This window comes from Megascapheus bottae, chromosome 5 (assembly GCF_031878675.1).
Source record: "Megascapheus bottae isolate mThoBot1 chromosome 5, mThoBot2.hap1, whole genome shotgun sequence".
In the NCBI taxonomy this organism is placed as follows: domain Eukaryota; kingdom Metazoa; phylum Chordata; class Mammalia; order Rodentia; family Geomyidae; genus Megascapheus; species Megascapheus bottae.
Genome location: NC_143513.1, coordinates 31,407,431 through 31,428,952, shown reverse-complemented (window position 1 = coordinate 31,428,952; position 21,522 = coordinate 31,407,431). Strand labels below are relative to the sequence as shown.

The 21,522-nt window shown below is 39.1% G+C and overlaps 1 protein-coding gene across 3 annotated transcripts in view; it reads right to left on the bottom strand.

Moving 5' to 3' along the window:
- Positions 1-20,331, bottom strand: part of Abcb4 (ATP binding cassette subfamily B member 4) — a 57,192-nt gene extending 36,861 nt beyond the window's left edge. The window contains exons 1-10 of one of the 3 annotated variants that reach the window (XM_090332870.1): positions 20,261-20,331; positions 19,945-20,030; positions 16,925-16,979; positions 12,995-13,145; positions 8,968-9,025; positions 7,407-7,598; positions 5,828-5,999; positions 4,799-4,923; positions 1,879-2,050; positions 56-169 (exon numbers count right to left, since the gene is read on the bottom strand). In XM_090332870.1, the coding sequence (XP_090188996.1) occupies positions 56-169; positions 1,879-2,050; positions 4,799-4,923; positions 5,828-5,999; positions 7,407-7,598; positions 8,968-9,025; positions 12,995-13,145; positions 16,925-16,979; positions 19,945-20,024 (1,119 nt within the window). In that variant the 5' untranslated portion in view covers positions 20,025-20,030; positions 20,261-20,331. Of the gene's footprint in view, positions 1-55; positions 170-1,878; positions 2,051-4,798; positions 4,924-5,827; positions 6,000-7,406; positions 7,599-8,967; positions 9,026-12,994; positions 13,146-16,924; positions 16,980-19,944; positions 20,031-20,253 lie in introns of those variants that run through there. The other 2 variants (XM_090332869.1, XM_090332871.1) reach the window with 2 other exon arrangements.
- Between the last annotated feature and the right edge of the window lie 1,191 nt (positions 20,332-21,522).

The window sequence follows — 21,522 nt, the reverse complement described above, 5'->3', positions numbered from 1 at the left end:
TTCTAAAGTATCAAGAAATGTTTGAGCATTAAAGTAATAAATAAAAAAGACTCACATTATCAATAATGTTAAAGACCACATATGCTGCTCCTCTGGCATTGGCAAAAGCATCAATACAGGGGGCTGCCTGCCCAATGTTGAACGCCCCGATTAGAATTGAAAAAAAGACCTGAGAAAAAGAACACAAGGAAAAATCATGCTACCCTCTGGCATTTGAAACGTATAATCAAAATGATTACATTTAAGTTTGTCCTTTCAAAAATTTCAGGTAGTTTTAGAACTAGGGATATAGTTTGGTGGTAAAGAAGTTGCTTACCATACTCAAGAATCTGAGTTTTATCTCTAGAAAGAACCACTAAAGTTTTCTTAAAAACTTTCAATTTTGGGGGGGGGGTGTACATCTTGTGGAACAGATAGATTATAATAGCTTGATACAAAATATGTAATGAACAAATGGTGAGAATAAGCACTTTTATTGCTTCAAAAGTGAACATTAAAAATAAAAAAGCTTTTAGTAAGGTGAAAAATTGACAAGATTACTATAGTATTTTACTGCCCCAATGAGTTTCTCCAGACTCAAAGGTAATTTTTTTTTTATCTAGGTTCCCAATTTACCAGTTGGTCTTTTCCTATTGTATAACATAAGGGGTTTTTAGGACTATTTGACTCTAACATTATCATCAGTGTTATTATTAAATCCTATACAATTTATACATAGCTACTCATAAAATATTAAATATGGAACATGGATAGATATACAAATGGACAGACAGGTAAGATTTTTTAACATAAAAATAGGAGTTCACGCATTTATAAAACAGTAAACCTCTCCTGAGTGCAATGCTTAATAATTCCTTCACATGGCTAATCTGTACTATACTATGGCATATTTCCTTTTATATTTTTTTAAATTAGGAAAATAGCTAAAATGAAAAGATCCAGAATACAGCTTTAGAAATTCAGATTAATAACATAATTGAGCAGAGAAAATTATCAATGAAGAGAAATTACTTCTTTCTTTTCAGATCTGATGAAATATCCACCTATTATATAGTAAGTAATATTCATGTATTCAGAACCTAAATCAGTCACACATCTAACCCTTTATGTGCAATTATTGATAAGGACCAGTAAGAAAAATGTCTCTACCAAATTCAGTGTCATAAATTACTGTGACAGAGGCCTTGCCCTCCTTGTGGTGGGCTTTGCTTATGTTCCTCCATGGTAGTTATTATTTTCAGCCCAACATCATCCACAGGCTAAAAATGACGAAATTAAGAGGACATACTCATAAAGGGTGAATGGGAGAGAAGGGACTCAACCTCCCTTTCTTATAGCATTTCAATAGGAATGAGGAATTGAAAAAGGGGGGTGAACTGCTATTCTAGATGCTAAAGAAGAAATGGAAGTGAGAAAAAGGAGACACCCATCGAACACAACAGCTTTGAACCCCTCTGTGAAGCTATATAACTCCACTGTAAGAAGCATTTTGAAAATGCCAACTGTCAAATTACTCCACATCATTATCATCATCATAGGACCAAATCATATTCAAGATCTTATGTTTAGGATGACAGAGAAGTTCAGGCTGCATAAGCTTTCCATTCAAATGTATTCATTCATGAACATGTTCCACTTTTATTTGCTTTGTCTGTATTTCTCCAGTGGCCTAACCTCAGGATATTATTTTGTTCCCACTCCTAATTATAACTTGTGTTTCAGAAAGCTAGCTCTGTCCATAGGATAGCAAAGATGAACTAAAAGTCAAAAACCTAAGGAAATGGCTCATCTCCCAAAAGGAGGAATATGAAAGGAAAGACAACGTAGGTGGAGAATAAAAATTTCAGATTCTTCACAAATACGAGGAAAGTTACTTACTGTCATTGCATTTCCAATAGTGTATTCTTTTGATATAACTAGAGAGGATCCATACCAGAAGGCCAGTGCATAGGATGCGTATATTAACAGGAAGGCAATGCCCATGGAAATGTTGGCTGAAATAGCTTTTTTAATTCCAATTTGTTTGGCATTTTCTAAATGTTTCTGGTACCTACCAGAAAATGAGGGGGGAAGGTTATTAGAAGAATAACAAAATGTGAGCTGTATTCCCCTCCTGTGTAGTTGGAGGTTTGTGGAACAAAGCCAGCAAGGAAATAACCCCTTTGTGAGACCCAGTTTCCTGGGACCTGACTCAATTCAGGGTCAGCCTGTCCTTGCACAGATTCAAGTCTGCTCCTTGCTGGCCTGGACCCAATTCACTTAGTTCCTACAAGGCAACCAGAATTCCTGTGGCTGTTTTAGAATTTAAGTCTCACCACTGGGATATGAGTCATTTTCCATCACCTTCCTGCCCAATATCACAAATCAGGATCAAGAAGGAGAGAAGCCAAACAATAGCACCAAAATACCAATACTATTCTAGACTCCTAAACAGATCCTAAACTTATGTGCATTTCTCTTTTCTAGAGGGAAAAAAAAAATCTTCCTTTGACTGCCCTATTGTCTGAGGAGCAGAGATTTATTTGTGGAAACTTGGGACTTCTTGTTTGGATCTTTTTTGTTGTTCCTTGGGAAAGAGGATTTTTCTTCACAGCCTAGATTGCATAGCTGGAAGCTCCCCTTGATCTGGACTCAGTCACATGCTGGGGTTATAAGCATGCACCACTAGGCAGGCCTGTCTTGATTTTGTTGGTGGCGGTTTAATCAGTCTCACCTTTGACTGACAAGTTAGGCACAAGTTATTAAGTGGTCACTATAGGATATAAGTTTCTTCTTAATTTTTCTGTTTTGTTTCATTTCGTGGAACTATGTAAAGTGAAGAATGCCTACTTAGCAAGGCAATTGTGAAGCTCATAGATAATTGTAAAGGTAGTAAGTGTACATAGTTGGCAATCTGTTAATTCCTATTATTATACATCTGTATTAGAATATTATTTCTTCCTAATTTTTGCTCATTTTATCACTTACTATCACTATTACTAACTTATACAATTACAGATTAAAGGTATAAATCGTTAAAACGATTCTGTTAAATTACAAGATCAAAATTAATGACTGACTTATATTAGTTATGAAGGGGTAGGGGTCATTTTCACAAGTCTACCCTCTTTTTTAAAAAATGTGTTTCCATTTGGGAACCTGAACTAGGGCCTGGAATTGTCCCTGAACTTTGGTACTCAAAGCTGGTGAGCTTCACTTCTGGCTTTTTAGTGGATAACTGGAGATGAGTCTCATGGGTTTTCCTGCCCAGGCTGGCTTTGTACAACGATTCTTAGGTCTCAGCCTTGAGTAGCTAGGAGTTACAGGCATGAGCCACTGGGCCTGGCTGAGGATTTCTCTTTTTAAACAAATAGTCCAGCAACACCATTCACTTCTAGTTAACCAAATGTAACATATAAATTTATTATTTTCTTTTTTTATTTACAGAAAATAATGGTTAGGTTTTATTTTAAAATTATAATCGGTTTAATGTTTACTTTGTGCCAGTAGTAGAGCTTGTATTCAGGGCCTCATGCTCTTACTTGGCTTTTTTCACTGATACAACCTGATCCACGCTTAGAAGTGTGTGCTGCCCTCAAAAATTTTGACATTTTAATGACTAAAAGCACCCAACTCTTCAGGGTACTTTCCTATGTGTGTGTGTGTGTGTGTATGTGTGTGTGTGTGTGTGTGTGTGTTTCCCCTGCATTCTTTGAGCAGAGCTCTGTTTCTGGGAAGACAGTCAACATGAGACATCCAGGACTTGAACCACTCTGTGTAGCCAAGTCTCCAGGTGCATGCAGCAAAGATTTCTACCTGCCCCACTGTGACACAGAGAGCCAATGACAGAGTGCCATCGTTACCTTCACTTAGGTGGCTTGCTTACCAAGGCTAATGGAGCAGCAAGATTACACTGACATCCTGAGGTCCAACTGAGGGTTAGTGTGGTCTGTGTGGACTATTGTGTACAGCAAGCAGCAGTGAGAGAGAAAAAAGGAAGATGTTAGAGAACCAGAAACATGTTGATGGGAAGAGGGCATAAAGAATAGAAAAAATAGAATTGAAATGGAAGGGATTGGGTAAAGCCTTGCTTTAACTTTGGAGACTTTCCAGAGAGTTTTTATTTGAAAGAGCTAAATTATCAAGAATTTTATAGCAAAAGAAGTACTTTCAGGGGCCCATATTCTGACTATATTAAGGACTATTGTTACCAAAAGGAAATATAGATTTAGATAAAGCAGAAATTATTTTCCATAGATATATATATTTATTACCAAACTGGTCAGAATGTATATATTAAATAGATCCACTCTTTATGTATCAGTTGTACCGCAATCAGATGTTTTTCTTTTGTTTGAAGCTTTGCCTTGTTCTATGGAAGACTTCATATGGCCCTTAAAAATTCCTAGGCTACAACATAAAGATCCATATCTCCTTAGGATTCTTTTTTCCCCCTTCTGTATTCTAACATACGGTCTTTAAGGAGGTGAGAAAATAGACATTTTGATAAATGATCTCAATGTATGTTGTGTCCTCTATAACCCAACACACTACTCATCATGCACTTACAAACGATTCCAGGAAGGAAATCCCTAGAGATCGGCAGGCTGCTAAGGGAGTCTGAATGCAGGAGACTGAGAACCTGGGGAGGCTCCTATGCAGAGCCTGCATCCCCACAGCCAGCAGTAAAGGGTGCTTTCACTTTGTGATGAAAGGGATAATAGTAGAAAAGAGAAGGAATAAACAGAAACCACAGACAAAGGAACAACAAAATGTAAAAGAGGGTTCTTTGAACCGGTGGACAAAGAACCTTCCTGACCTTTCCAGCTCTTTGTTCTGGCCCCCGAAAGCTATCACGGTCCTGATCGCCCCCAGAGCCTCTTCTGCCACGGCACCTGCTTTTGCATAGGCAGCTAGTTCTTTATCACTGAATGTAGAGAGAATCTGGACAGAAGGAGAAACAGTCATGACTTTCACATGGGGAGAAAAATTAAAAGGCTGGGTAGCTCCTTAACCTACTTTTTGTTTCCAAATCAAAGTCATGTAGCAAACGACATTCCATATACTAGATCCAATGGTGCTCGTAGGCTGATAGCCTAGCCATAGTCAGGAAAAGGAAATCCATACAGAATTCTCTCATCATTCATATCTAAGTGTTTCTTTAAGAAGATTCACTTGCTTTCCTCTGTTGTGTCATGATTTGGAAATATGAGAAGAATACCTTCAGACTTATTCGAGGGCATTCTACTAAATAATGGGATATCTAAATAAGATGCTTCCTGAAAGGAACCAAGAGGCAACCATGAAAAGACACAAGTAACAAAAAGTTCACCTAGTAAATCATCAACCTCAGAACAGATAAATATTACAAATAAAATTATGCTACACTGAAGTATTGACTGAAGTAAAAGATGTGTGTGTGTGTGTGTGTGTGTGTATGTATGTAATTACAAAGCAAAACTGCTGGAATGCCACAAAACTCTCATGAGTAACAATTGAAAATAAACAAAATGTATCATTTAAGATGTGCTTCCTTAAAGACATATCCATATGCATCATTTAAACTACCGTGCCATGAGATTTAACCAAACATGTAACATGACAAGGCAAAAACCCTCACAAAATCCCCCTAAAAGAACAACATCAAAAAGTCCTCAATATTCTGTAACTGTGGTTAAAATTGACTTTTTGAGTCCATTGAAATTAATGTCCTTCATATGAGCAACACATTTCTGAATGTGGTTTTCTGCTGACATTTAGCACTGAACAAATACCAACCCTCTGGATGTTAAAAAGAACTTTAAATGGGGCGGGTTAACCCTCATGAAAATGCTCATGTTTCACAGACCTTTGCCCAAACAGCTGTAGAGAGCCCCAGGAGAGGGCTAATGGCCATTATCACAAGGGTAAGCTTCCATCCTCTGATGAATCCCACTATGAATCCTGCAAAAAACGTGGCTATTGCTTGAAAGAACATTCCAACCTTGTCACCAATTCCTTCACTGATTTTGGAGATGTCACTAAAAAAGATCACACCTACATGGTTACAGGCAGGAGGTCTTCAGTTAGAAAGGTGAAGTAGATATTCAACAAAAACATAGATAAATAAAAGATATGTTCACACTACTGTAAACCTCTTTCAGAGTCTTAGTCTTGTGAATGATATTTTCCCCACCTAAATTCTGCACAAAGGAAGGAAATCAGGATTAATTCACATTTCTAAGAGGCTAATTCTATTAAAGTTGACACTTTGAAATTAGTTAATTCTACTAGGGAAGCATTAGCATTTTGAACAAATGAATCATTCTGTTTAAAAGCAGGAGTTAGGAAGAGCTGAGCAATAATAACTGAGAATGTTATTAGGTGAGTCTCATTTCCTAATACATAGTCTTCCTAATCCAAAAAGGTCAAAATTTATCCCCTTTCTCTTCTTTTAATTTGCTATTGTTTTATGTTTAGATAGAATCTTGTTATATAACATAGGCTGGCCTCTCTGCCTCAACCTTCCCCTGCCAGTCTCCAGAAAGCTTGGACTTTAGTTCAACACTATTATCAACATGTAATCTTTTTGACCATTACATTGGTGCTCAACAAACTTCAAGTTTTTGGAAAGAAGATTCTCAGTAAGTAAAGTCTATGTATATAGTACAAAATCTAAAACCCTCCCAAATGGAAAACACTTCTGGTCACATGTGTTTGAGACAAGGGGTGGTCAACCTAAATGGCAAGGTAATAGGAAAGAACTCCAGCCTTCTACCCTTGCTCTTATTTTTATGACAACTGTGTGATCTTCTGAAAATGGAAGTCTGAGAAAAAAACCTCTGTTTCTTTCAGTGTGAACACTAAGTCCTTACCAAGGCCTTTACAGCCCTGAATCCCTTGATCTTCCCTCCTTTCTTGACCTCATTTGCTCACCCTGCTCTTGCCAGAACTTCCTGTCAAGAAGAGTCTAGCATCTTTTCTCCCCCTGATGTCCTGTTAAGACTAAAAGGACAAACACACCTGCTTTGTTCCTGGACAGATCCCATCCCCTCAGCCCCACCACTGCCCCCATAGAGCAATGCTTAGCATATAATGGGCCTTTAAATATTTATTAAGAGAAGTGTCAACACCTAATTAAGGCAAGGCTCTGTGTAATCAGGCAATCATTTATTAATTCCCTCAACCACCAACAGGTCAAATGCCTGTCAGACATTACAGTAAGCTCTATGAAAAATAAATAGGTATAAAATGTACACTTAAGTTCTCTACTACATAATTGAAGAAAAGACTCACAGATTTAGAAAACCTCTTGTTATAGTTCCAATTTATATCAAGCACTTAATCTGGCAAAATTCTTTTGGTTTAAAAATCTTCCTTCCCCTAACAAATGTTCACACAGAGCTTCATTTTTAACAAAAATGTGATATTAACAGTAACTCACTTACTCTGTTAGCCGTGTATTGAGTTCAGTGGTGCCATTGATGTCAAACCAGCCTATTTCCTGTCGTAGAATTGCATGAAAAAACTTTTGCCTGATTTTCTTAATCTGCCGGCTAGCTGCCAAAGTCCAAAATGAAACTTGTATGTAGGCAGCAACAAGAACTCCAGCTCCTAATCCTGAATAGTAGTAGGCATACCTGGAAAAGAATTGGAAAGGCTCTTTTTACTACCATCTCTTGTTCTTTTCTTTCTGGGGGATTATTTCAGAATTATAAATTAAGCAGTATAATAAGTGTAATTAAGCAGTGTAATACAAAGACTGTGAAGGACACTGTAACAAATACACTTTGAATTTGTTCTTTTTTTAAATGACAAGATGATGAGCTCATGACAATGGCAAATCTACGGACTTGAACTATCCTTCCATGAAAACAGATGCATGCTTGTGGTTAAAATGGCAAAAAAAAGATGCCAATTTATTTTAAACTGATGTCAACTTGTTATCTGACTCTTCTTACATAACTGGATCTTAGATTCATATCTTGTTGTGCTGAAAAAGTTCACAACTATTTTCATACTGAAAATATAGGAGTAAACAGAACAAATAAAATGGTTCTCAGTATAATCCTCCCTAACCCTCTTTTTGTGCCCACTCTGGGGCTTAAACTCAGGGTCTGGGAACTATCCCTAAGCTTATTTGCTCAAAACTAGGACTCTGCCACATGAGCCACAGTTCTACTTCCAGCTTTTCGATGCTTAATTGGAGCCAAGTCTCTCACAGACTTTGCTGACTGGGATGGCTTTGTACCACAATCCTCAGATCTCAGCCTCATTAGCAGCTAGTACGAGCCATCAGCTTCTCATAATAGTTTTATACAAGACCTCAGAAACTCTAGATTTTATAGCTTGAAAATATTTTAAATATGAATGATCCAGGTCAATTTGGAGTGAAAACTTAAGCAACTAACTAAAAATTATCTTAAAAAATGTAATTTCAATACTTGTCTCACACTACCCAAGAACAACATTCTCATGAGTTTCTTTATTTCAGACACATTTTTCAACCTAATGTTTCAAACTGATTCCAGATAGACATCTTTCAGGCTTACTTCAAAAAGCAGACTGTCCTCATTTTAATCAGCAAAGCTAACTAATATGCAGCCATATAAACATCATGTTACAGGCTTTTGGGACTTCTATTAGAAGATTGTCAGGGGAAGGAATGCATAAATGACCCTGTTATTTCAAATAATAAAATTACATTACAGATAACACTGGATCAGGGTACTGTATCAATATTAAATTTACTTAAGTTGGTAACTGTATCATGGTTAAGTAGGAAAATACTTTATTTCTACGAGTACCATTGAAGTGAAAGATTTGATGTATGTAACTTTTTCAATGGGAGTTAGGGCATAAATGAGGAGAGGGGATATGAATTACAGCTGACCTGTATGCATTTTTACAGCTCCATAGTTAAGATTATTTTTCAGTAAAATGTTAAAAAGAACTTGCCACTGATCTATACACACACAAATATACATACATGTATATATATTCATATACCTAGTCATTTCTTCTTCCAGAATTCTGCCTGGATTTAGCATGGACAGGGAAAAATTCACTAAATAAAGGAAAAGGAAAATAACATTTAAGTTTGAATAGACATTGCCATATTTTAAAACTTTCTTGAAAATGTAACTATGTAAATATGCAACCTATATATTAAATATCAAAATATAGAACTACATAGGATGGTTTGGAAAAAATAAGGGAAAATTATAAAAGGAGTGATACTGATCAAGATTGTTCATAAACTGATATGTTGAATTGAATCCCCTCAGTGCATCTACTTGAAGATAATAATAAAGAAATATGGGGCCGGGAGTTTGGCCTAATGATAGAGTGCTTGCCTAGCATGCACAAAGACCTGGGTTCAATTCCTCAGTATTACATAAATAGAAAAAAGCTAGAAGTGGTGCTGAGGCTCAAGTGTTAGAGCTCTAGCCTTGAGAAAGTCCAAGGACAGTGCTCAGGCCCTGAGCTCAAGCCCAGGACTGGCCAAAAAAAAAAAGAAATATGTTGGGCCAGGTGTGTGGCAAGAAGAAGAAGAAGAAGGAGGAGGAGGAGGAGGAGGAGGAGGAGGAACGAAGAAGAAGAAGAAGAAGAAGAAGAAGAAGAAGAAGAAGAAGAAGAAGAAGAAGAAGAGGAGGAGGAGGAGGAGGAGGAGGCAGAGGAGGAGGAGGAGGAGGAGGAGGAGGAGGAGGAGGAGGAGAACACTATATAAAAGATGCTAACATTTTGTTTAAGGAAAGTCTCTATATCTTTTTTTTTCATACTCATGCCCACTGTTCACTTACTCAAGCACAGAACCCAAGGGTTTTGAGCAGGGTATATATGGCAGGCCCAGGTAAGAAGATGAGCTCTCCCAATCTCTCCTTTCTCAGCACTCCTGGGCCTTCAAGAAAGCCTAACATAAAATAGAGGGGATGATGAAGTGCAGAGGGACAGGAAGTGACAAAACAGAGGGCAGAGGAATGATGAAATGATGGAAGCTGAAAACCCAAGATTAAATGGGCACTTTTTTTTTGGTGGTTCAAAACACCTTACAAATACCCAAGTCTGTACTTTTTTTTAAAATTTTTCTCTTATATACTTCCTTACAACATAAGCAAGAGAAAGGCCAAATGACATTCACTGAAAAGGAAGAAAAGGAGATGATTGAGTTGCTCAGAGAGAAGCCAAGGGGCTGCTGTCAGTGTCCATTTCTACATTCCATACCCTGTTTACTAAGAGTAGTAAATCCGCTAGATTTAAAGCAGGAAGAAGCAAAATGGCACATATTATCTACTCATTTGAGCGAATTTGATAATATCAGTGAGCCTTTCCCAGTTCTCATGGTTTAAAAAATTATTGTTTATTTTGAGGCAGGATCTAGCCGTGTATGCCAAGCTGGCCTCAGTTCAGTCTGACTTAGCCTGTCAAGTGCTGGATTACAGGGGTGTGTCTCACACTCAGCTTTACGTTTTAATCATAGCTAACAGTCATTGAAATTTGCTAGCCAGCATGCTCTGCTCCAAATGTAAGAATTCACTTTGTATGTACATCAGTAAGGACTATGAGACATCTGTGAAAACATTCTTCTAATCTTTATTTAAGTAGTACAAATGGGGCTGCCATTCAACAAAGCAGTTTATGAATTCAATATGTCACCCTGTTCACCATTGTTACTTATTCCTCCCCTACTCAACCCTTCCCTCACTTTTCTATAAAACCTCATTTTACAGAAGAAACTTCTTTTGTTTCTCAGAGAAAACTGAGGAAGGGAGAAACTTATCCCAATCACTAAGCTAGTAAGCGGCAGAGCTGAAAGTCAGCCCAGCAGGTATGGCCTGTGATCTAAAACTACCATACTACTTGTTTAAAAATCAGTTCTTTTCACTGTTAAAAATGAAAAAGGGAAATGGTTTATGGAGACTGCACTCAGGAAATGGTAGGATGGAAAATCCCATGCCCAAGGTTGAGAGTTCCCCACGAGGGAAATTGATCTGCTTTGTTGCTTTGTCATGTGTAAATGACCTGGGAGACCCATCTCTGAATTCAGTGAATTCTCCTTATCTCCTTCCAGTGGGAGATAAGGCCAGATTTATTTAAAACTTCAACTACTTTTGGGTCTGTGGTTCTGATCTTAGACTGTTTATTTCATTTCCAAGCTCTCAGTTTTCCTCGATAATTTCTGATCATTTATTATGTTCTACATATGTTACATAAATCACCAATTTGATAGTATCAGTAAATACATGATTACCTTTCAAAAATGAGACCCAAAATGACAATACTGATTAACTAGCTGGCCCATGTTCATACACTTGGTAAATGGAGATGGGAGTAATAAAGGCATAAATTCAGGATTAGAGAAACAGTCCTCAAGGTCATGTTGATGTATTTAAATAAATCAATACCTGCTTTGTCTGATTATGAATTGGGCCGTTTTTTTATTATATAGAGCTATTCAGCACACATTAAAGAATTAGTGTTTGTACAGGAAGTTCAGGTATTATTTATATCAATGAAACTTGGGGATCAAATATACCGTTTCCCTTCAACCACAAGGCAATATCAGTACATGTGGGATGGGGGTGGCAATTTCCCCATAGAATTTTCTAGATTAATATAGGCCAACTGACTTGGCATAAAGATAGCAAGTCCTTTGATATTGTGCAGATGAACTGTTTTCTATCACTCTGTCCTTAAGATTTTGGATACAAAATACTTTGCACATAATGGATCCACACAACTGAATCATTGTGAGGAAAAATTCTGTCATGGAGTAGCTTCATTCTGCTGACAAGGATGAGCTTATTGTACTCACAGTAAGTCATTGTCTAGACCCTCTTGTAATTTAAATCTATTTCCCTTCTAACATTCCATTCTCCCTTGGCTTCCATGTGATCTAGTTACCCAAGAATCCAACAGACTCAGAAAAAAAAAATCATCTCTATTTGATGAGCTAGGACCTCAGTAAGAACTCTATCTCCTGCCCCCAGGAGTTTGGATAAGTTTGAATTTAGAGTGTGTATCCCTTAAATATTTTATGTTTTCTAAAAGGTATGATGATACTATTCCCAAATGCTACCAAAGAATGAATATTGGATACTCACAACATTTGTGGAGCTTCCTACTCCAATCCTCCAGGCCTATTAACAATGTGGCCATAGAGAATCAGGTGTCATGTCTCAAAGTGTATCTAATTTGAAGACTACACAGACCAAGCTGGCAGCTCTCCTGAGAAATCACTGCTTATGTGTTCCCCAGGGAGACCTTGAATTTGGCCCTGGGCATAACACATAGTACCTGCTTAATGTGTCTAGCTAAAAAACTATTCAATTGCATGATAAGCAACAAGATAAAAGCTGCTTCAAATAAGTAAGTTATAGAATTATCTAGTTGTTGGAAAAGCAAAAAGAGGACCCTAGAAATTGATCTGAAAGCAAACTTACTAATTGTAAATGAGTCAAGTCATATTGTTTTAATCTGATTTTTTAAAAATTTTAATTTGTTTTGGGCATGGTAGCATACAGTCTAATCCCAGCTATTCAGAAAGTAGAATCAAGAGAATCACAGTGTGATGCCAACCCAGGCAAAAGTGAGCCAGGCCCTATCTTAACATGTAAGCACATAAGAATATAGTGACTGGTGACTGTCATCTCAACTATGTAGGAGAAACATGTAAGAAATATAGTCTAAGGTAACCAATGTGCTTCAAAACTCAGTAGTAATCATAACAGGATGGACACTATGAAATACATTTCCACAGTTTCTTTGTTCTTATGGAAAATAACTTCCCTGTTTTATTCAGATGCAGTTTCCTGTGCCCAGACATACATGGGTAATCTTGTACAGGATATTTCCTAACATTTAAATGAGAAAATAAAGATTTATTTTGACATCTCACAATTGTTACTGTTCTGTTTGGGATCATTCACATGTCTAATCAATCAACAAGTAAATAATGAATATTAAAAAATAAAATTTTAATCTTTTACCCAACTACATACATTTCGTGTTTGAAAAATCCAGGAGACTTGCTTACCTGGGAAGGAGAAATTTCCAGCATCCTTAACAAATTTATCCGTCATTTCTCCAAATACTATCATCATGAGGGGAAGCCCTGATCCATGAGCAATGGCCATGATAGTGCCCAGGAACATAAATAATTTATCTTTCCAGTCAGAGTAACGGAACTAAAAGAAAGAAAGAAGGAAAGAATAGGGAAATAAAATAACACTTAGCTTGTTATGTGGCATTTCTCTTTTTCTGCAATGCAATTCATCTGATGTCAGCACCATTTTTTTGCAAATAAATATATTGAAGAGAAAGATATTTCCAATATAAATCATTTGCAAATCAATTTTGTTATTCTATTTGGTGCTTTTGTGATGAATTCAATCTTGTTATTTATGTTTAAAAATATTTGATTTGGGTGAATAATTTCAATATAAGAAAGGATAAATGTTTAGTTTCATTATGAAATACTGTTTGATCTTTCAGAACTTCTGAGCATAGGGAATAACAAGCACCTAGGCAGATATTAATATACTCATACACACACACACAGATAGACCCACATAGCCTTCAGAGTATTTCAGAGACAGAATTTCAAAAGGCAGCAGTGTGATTTTTGAAGACTAGTTCTCTTTCAGTAGTAAAGAGCAACAAAGATACCATTGTTGGGAACTGTTGACTTTGAGAAAGTCTTAATCATGATAGCTCATGTAGAATCTTGAAGACTGAGAGAGGAAAATTGAGGGTGGGAGATGGGCGTAGAATATCAAGTCACTAAAAGATACATAAAGTGTTTAAGTGATTCTATGAAGTAGAATTCCTGAAGAACCCAATGAGAGGTGGGGAAAGGATTTAGAGATTAGATAATACAGAGCCTATTGGACTATAACAAACATTTGAATTCAAGATATCTACAAAGAAGACATGGACATGTCTTGAGAAGTACACAACTCCCAAGAACTAACCCTGTGACTCTTAAAAGTATTTGTTACTCATTGTTTTATTTTATTTTTTAAGTAAGTATTAAACTCATGGCTTTGCTCTTGCCTGTAAAGCTCTCTACCACCTGGGCCACGCCCCAAACCCTTTTGTTTACATTTTGTTTCTGAGACATGGTATCCACAAGTTTTCAGTCTGGTCTTGAACTCATGATCCTCCTCCTTCTTACCTGTCAAGTAGCTGGGATTACATTTGCATGTTCCATGTTGCCTGGCTCTCAGTATCTTTATAATCCTCTCTAATCTGCATCTTTCCTCAAGATTTGCATGCCTCTGTGTGTATGTGTGTGTGTGTGTGTATGTGTGTGACGTGTATTAATGTGCATACACATGCCAATTCTCCATATTATACTCAAGGCCTGGGTGTTGGGTGCTGTTGCTTAGCTTTATACTCAAGGCTGGTGTTCTGCCACTTGAGCAACATCTGTACTTCTGCCTCTCTTGATCGTCACTTGGAGATAAGAGACCTTCCTTCCTGTACTAGCTTTGAACCATGATCTCTAGATCTCAGTCTCCTGACTGAGTTTTTTCACTCAAGATTAGTTCTCTACTATTTTGAGCCCCAGTGCCAATTCCAGTTTTCTGGTAGTTAATTGGGTTGACTTTGAATCTCAGTCTTCAGATCTCAGCCTATTGAGTAGCTAGAATGGCAGGTGAGAGCCACAGGCTCCCCCACTTCCTCAACTGTTCTGATTGACATATGATTCGTTCTGTCAAAATCTTACTTTTATGCTTCCATTTTTTTGTTTTTGCATTTTTCTTCAGTTTTTGTACTTTTTACTCTGCCTATTTTCCCTGACACTGTTGTCCACTTTTGGAGACAATAGTTCTCAGGAGAATACAGAATGAGTCATGATAGTGGAATGGCATTTTTGAAGGCTAAAGTTGAGTCACACAGGGTCAATACCCAGGTGAGTCTCAGTTTGGAAGCTCATGGTAGGAACTGAGTATGTGTGCAAACTGTTCTCAAAGAGTTCCAAAAGTTCACTGTGATCCTAGGGTCAAATTCCATCATCAATCACATAGGGCAAGCACGAGTATCAACAGAGACTAGGATCTGAGCCAGACAGAAAGAAACAAAAGGAGCAGGTAAAATAAGAGGAAATGGGGAAAGACTCCAAAAATTGCTACAAAAGGAAACAGTGTCACCAAGGCTCATTTTTAGTGGTTTCAAGGAAAGAGGGATAGAGAGTACTTTGTTCTGTAAGCCATGGCTCAAAGCATAGAGTCAGACTATTTCATATGGCTGTGTTTAGTGGCCTTGCATGATATTGAGGATAGATTTAATATTTTGCAAATTAATCAAATCAGTTTCTAAGGTTAAGGTTGCATTAGGTGAATTTCATAGCAACATCTTTAGTAAGCCTAGATGTGTGTTCAGTGATTTTTTAAAAAATTAAGCTATTTAAAAATTTTATGATTGCACAGCTTTGTCATAAAATCTTTGAGGACATTTATAAATATACACACATATCTTTATAAGTGGAATGAAGATTAAATTAAATTTCAATTTAAACTAAAATTTAAGTACAAATGAAAATTTCAATGTTATAGTGTGCATGTACTATTATATTGTCTACAAGGCACAGATTTTAAATTTTTGTATAATAACAAGATTTTGATTACAACCAGTATATTTTCCAAGGCTCTAATTAAAACAAGGAAGAAGAGAATGAATATGGCTTTGAAGTGACCTAAAAAGTGTGCAATAGTAGATATGTCTTTTTATCTGTTAACTTACTATGTTGGACATAGTAAGAGATTTCAACTGACTTAATTCTAATTTCTTTGATAGTAAATATTGTCAGTTTGAAACACATTGCATTTACCAAAAGTAGACAAACACCTGGTTGGCTGCCTCTCTGAGATATATTACAAATGAAAAAGAATTTAGGCCAGTTGTGGGGCTCACACTTGGTAATCCCAGAGATAGATTGAGAAGCTTATGGTTTGAGCCCAAACTGAGCAAAGAGTCAGTGGGGCCTCTTCTCAATCAGTAAGACCATTAAGGTGGTATGCACCTTAAGGTGGTATGTCAGCTTCATGAGAGGGTTAGGGAGAAGGAAAATCTGAGGCCATTCTTTACAAACATTCAAGAGTCACCTGGAACATCACAAAAGCAGCAAGAAAACAAAAAGCAAACATCCAGGTGCAAGGCCCTAAATTCAAATCCCAGTACTTCCCCCAAATAGAGAAGAAGATAAAACTGCATCAGACTTCTTCCCAAAGAATTTCTCTTTCATATATCAGTAATAAACATGAAAAATGGTCTAAAGAAGAATCAGAATTCCTAATAGGTATTCTGTATTTAACCAACCTACCTGCAAATCAAATATGAACATAGATTTCTTATTTTAAAATATCTTCTTTAAATGTAAGCTTATTGATAGATAACTTTGAGATTTGCGGGGCATAGGAGTGTGAAACAAAGCAGAAATTTGCTTTCTGAAATGGGAAAGTTTCCACATTATGACAAACATGCTGTGTGTGTGTGTGTGTGCCTGTGCCAGTCTTAGAGCATGAACTCAGTGTCTGGATGCTGTCCTTAGTTTCTTTCACTCAAGGCTAGTGGTCTACCACTTGATCTAGAACTCCATTTTGGCCTTTTGGGGGGTAGTTCACTGGAGATAAGAGTCTCACAGACTTTGTTGCCCAGGCTTGCTTTAAACTGTGATCCTCAGATCTCATCCTCTGGACTAGCTAGGATCAGGGATATAGGCCACTGGCACCTGAATCAAACTTCATATTTTTAATTTCTGCCCATATCTCAGCCAGATACCCCCTGACTCCTTTATCATCCATCTTGGGATCTTGGGCCATTGTGTACAAGGAGCTAAAAGGGACAGTAGGGACAACCATCATGACTTCCATTCTTTAGGTACTTGCTCTATCACAATAAATTCAAACTCCAAATTTGAATGAAAAGTAGGATTATTTCCATTTAATATTTCATAACTTACCAGGGTTAATGATCCAGTCAAACTGACTTTCTTTGTTTTTCTCCTGTCTTGATTGCTGTAAAATATTTACATATAACTGGTTAGGAAATGGTTCAAACATGCCTAAATAGTTCTACTAGTTAAATATAGTATTTTTCAATTCAAAAATGTGATACCCAACATTGTTAAAAGTATCCAGTTTAGGGGCCGGGAGTTTGGCCTAGTGGTAGAATGCTTGCCTAGCATGCATGAAGACCCGGGTTCAATTCCTTGGTACCACATACATAGAAAAAAGCCAAAAGTGGTGCTTAGGCTCAAGTGGTAGAGCTCTAGCCTTGAAAGAGTCCAAGGACAGTGCTCAGGCCCTGAGCTCAAGCCCAGGACTGGCAAAAAAAAAAAAAAAAAAAAAAAGTAACCAGTTTAACTGGTTGTGCAAGACAGCCATTCATGCTAATGTCCACGGGTAACTGTCCAAGGTACTATAAGCACCTCTGGAGGATGAGAAATCATTACCTGCCTCACAGAACCTGCAAGCAGGTTCATACTTCCATATGAACACATTCGCACTGCTTGCCAGGACAATTCTTTAAACAGTACTAGTTAATCAAAAATTAGTAAAGACCACTTTTCTAAAAATTATGGAGAGTAGTGCTGAGAAATGTTGTTCTGCATACAAACTACATCTAGAATTTACTTTTCTTGTTATCCACAGAACTGGCCTGGTCTCTTCAATTGCACCTGCTCCCCCATAAGTCTATCCACATCCAATAGCGATAATGTACCAATTCAACTCTTATGATGTAATTTTTCTGCTAAATCACAAAGACTTCCATTTTTTCTTGGGGTGAAAGTCAAGGCTCTTTATATTTGGCCTCTACAGCCCTGGATTCTCCATTTCCTTATTCCCTTCTGACCACATCTCTTACTCCCATTTTTGGTCCACTGTTCTGGTCACAGTGGCCTTTCTGTGGTCTTGTGAGCAAACCAACCCAAAGGAACCATGTTCCCATCACAGGGTCTTTGTCTCTCACCCCTGCCAAGCAGGCTCTCTTTTCAGACATCTGCTCTACTCTAGCCTCTCATTTCTTGGTAGTCTTTGTTCAAATACGGGCCTCAGAAAAAGGCCAACTCAACCACTCTCATTAAAATTGCTAAGAACTTTTGACGACACTGCTGATTTCCTAGTGCTATGTTTTCTACAAGATTCATTACCTTCTAACAAGCAATCGATTGCTTAGTTAGCATATATATTATTCATATTTGATCTCTCTGCAAAAATGTAAACTCTTGTTATTTTTTGCCTAGGATACATTTATTCAGGTAAATCAGGGGTGGGCAACATCCAGCCAGTGGACTGCATAAGACAAAAGAACTCATTTTTTCTAGCCCTGCCAAGGCAATCATCTGCAGGACTTGAAATTCAGTAAATCCAGGAGCTTTTCTCATCGCAACATAAACATCAGTAAGCTAACAACATGCATACCATTGTCCTTGGCAATAAAAGGTTTGACACCACTACACTGTATGACTCAATCCTAAATTATATACAATATATTTTACAATCACTAGATGAATAGCCATCACTAAGCATGGTAAAGAACCAGAAACAGGCTTCAGCAGCATGTAACAGACAATCTATTTGTCTAGATATTCAAGTGAGCTTTCTTTGAGTGCATAATCCTCCCCTGGTTTCATAAAATTTGTCTCATTGTATTTAATTTCATCACCTGACAGTGGAACCTGTTTGTATCTTTCTGTGTTTCCCTCTTCAGCTGCTTTCTTCTTTTCAACAGAAGCCGGAGAGCTCCACTCCTAGGCCTTGCCTCCACTTGCAGGGACAGCTCCTTTATACCCTCATCAAATGTTCAGCCAGTGCAACCCAGAAATAGCCTTCTTCATGCCATTTATTTATAGATCCCCAGTCCTCCTGACCCTCAATTTCCAGCTGATAAAAGCCACATTTTTAAAATGAGAACTAACACAATTCTTCCATTTTTTTCTCCCAGTTCAATATGGCCCAAACTAATTTTTTTCTGGAAATAAATACTATGATTCTCAGAAGAAACAGAGCAATGTCATTATCCAAAAAAGTTAACCGACTAAAACGATGCTTCAGTTTAAGCATCAGATAGGCATATTTTCAGTTAGCCTATCATGCCCCTTGCACCTTGAGGAGAGAATACAGAACCTGATAAATTTGTCTCTGGGTGACAACTCACGACACAGGGTCAATTAGCTCTGGGTGGCCTAATATGAACTATAATAGCATCATAATTAGGACAAGGACAAAAAATGATTCATTACTGCCACCATTGAAGAAGAAACAGGCACACATGGGGCCCCTCTGTCTTGAAGCCTGTAATGAGCCAAACCCAGAGCCAGATCCAGGCCTGGAGAAAGACTCACCAGCAGAGCAAAGCGTTCACTTGTCAACACTGACTGACTTGGAAACACAAGTTAGGGAAGATTTAGGCTGACCCTAGTCAGGCTCCCTCTCTTTACCTAACCCCCCCCCCCCACAAAAGCAGAAATAAGGAACTGGCCTACAGGGGAGGAGGGGAAGGAAGGGTGAGACAAAGAGGAAGAGAAATAATTGAAAGAGAAGTGTTAGTCACAACTGTTAGCAGCAGATGCCTGTAAACATGAATAGTTAGCTGATGAGCAATGAAAATCATGTGTCCATGTGACAGTTGTGTAAGACAAAGAATATTATACAGCATCTACAGTCATGGGATCAGCCCTGAAGAGAGGGAAGGGGGTACTTGTAAAGGGAGCCCCTTCCTCTTGGCTCTGCCCCTCTTCAATAAATAAATAAACGGGAGCCTTGCTGGCATTCCTCCAGGCCACTTGAAACTTCTGCTTCAAGGTCAGAATCTCAGATTCTCACACAAATTTCCAAAGACACTTCTGAAAGACCACAGGTATCAGAGCCACGGATTTTCTCTCCCTCTCCCTCTCTCTCTCTCTAAACTTCTTTTCAGGACTGAACTTGACTGTCGGTTCCCGTGGAAGGGAGAGGCAGGTGGCTTCTGGAGCTGTACCGGGGGCTGCCGAGTTCAAAGTCGCCCTCCACTGTCCGGGGGCGCCGGGCTGTTCCATTCCTTGCTGCCTCGACATCCATCTCCTCCTGGAGAGAAACCACCAGCTTAGTTAGGTCCAGAGCCCGGACGGGGTAGGGGGCGGAGGGGTGGACTGGGGGTACAACCAGCCTCCTCCCGTACCCGCCCGGGGGTTCCCCAGGTTGGGGCCCGGGTCTGAGACCCACACCCGGGGAGGTTCCAGGACAGATTCCCGCGGCGGCCGCCCGCGCCCCCTGCCCCGCGCCGGGTCCCGGCTGCGGCCTCCCACACCTCCGACCTCGCTCCTCTCTCTTCGGGGGCAGAGCTGTTGATTGCTGCGACCTGGACTTTGCTCCTTGGGCTTCGTCCCCGCCCCCCAAACGCGTCGGGTCCCCGCGAGGCCGCCCCCTCCCGCCGCCGCGGGGGCGAGGGTCCGGACCCGCAGGAGCAGCTCCGGCCCGCCCGCGCGCGGGGCTCGCTCCGCAGGCCTGGAGCGCCCAGGGGCTCCGCTCCGAGCGCCGCCCTCGCCTCCAGGGCCGCCCGGCCTGGGCTGCCGCCCACCTGGGCTCGCTGCCAGCGCCGGCCTGGGTGCCCCAGCTGAGGCTAACGATAAGCTAGCCACCAGTGCAGGGCCGCCAGTGAGTTTAGTCCGCCCTGGCTGATCCTCTGAGCCCCTGCTGGGCACAGTCAGGCTGCCTGTGCAGTGTGATCTTGGTAACCCACGTGGGGCACGGTTCCCAGACCCTCAGCAACCCCGGGCCCCCAGGGCTAGGACAGAGAGCGCCAGGCTTGCCCTGCACACGCATGCATCCCTTCTGCATCCTCTGTTGTGGTCCATGGCATCAAATCCAGCCAGCTCCGGGGAGGGGAGAGCGCGCCAGCGCCCGCCCAGGCTCGTCCTACTGCATATCCATGGACAACAGCAACACTGAGTGCCAGACTCAGGACTGCAGGGCTTCAAAGAACTTGGATGTTGGCTGATTTCGAAGACTGTATTTTTTTAAATATATTTTTATTGTAATTAATAAAAGGGTTACATGATATGTATTTTTTTTATAGGAAGTCCTGCCTAGTACTGTCCAGCAGCAGAGTCCAGTGACCCGGCATAGATTTCCCTTTATGCTAAATTGTCTCCATTCCAATTCCCTATGTACATAATTTTCTTTCTTTTGAAGGAAGGGTGAACCAAGGACAAATAAGGCATTGCGGCTTTGAAGCCTTTGAGGTTTTTTCTTTTCCATGTATTTTTTTTTATTGTAATTGACAGAAGGGTTACATTATATTCACCAGATAGAAAGTGCATTACTTCACATACATTGATACCGTTTCTCATGTCTTAGCCCCCATTTTCCTCCCCCCTTCCCTATCTCATTTCAAATAACCAAATACGCATATATCCAATATATCAGATAACAAGGTGAAATACTGTAGCAATTGCTCAATGAAAGGACCTCCAGGATATAGAAATAAAAGCCATATAATGAGTGATTGTTGTCAATTAATGTACTATGTTATCTCTCATCTCTTTTGCTGTCCCTTGGCTATCTCATATTGAAGCCT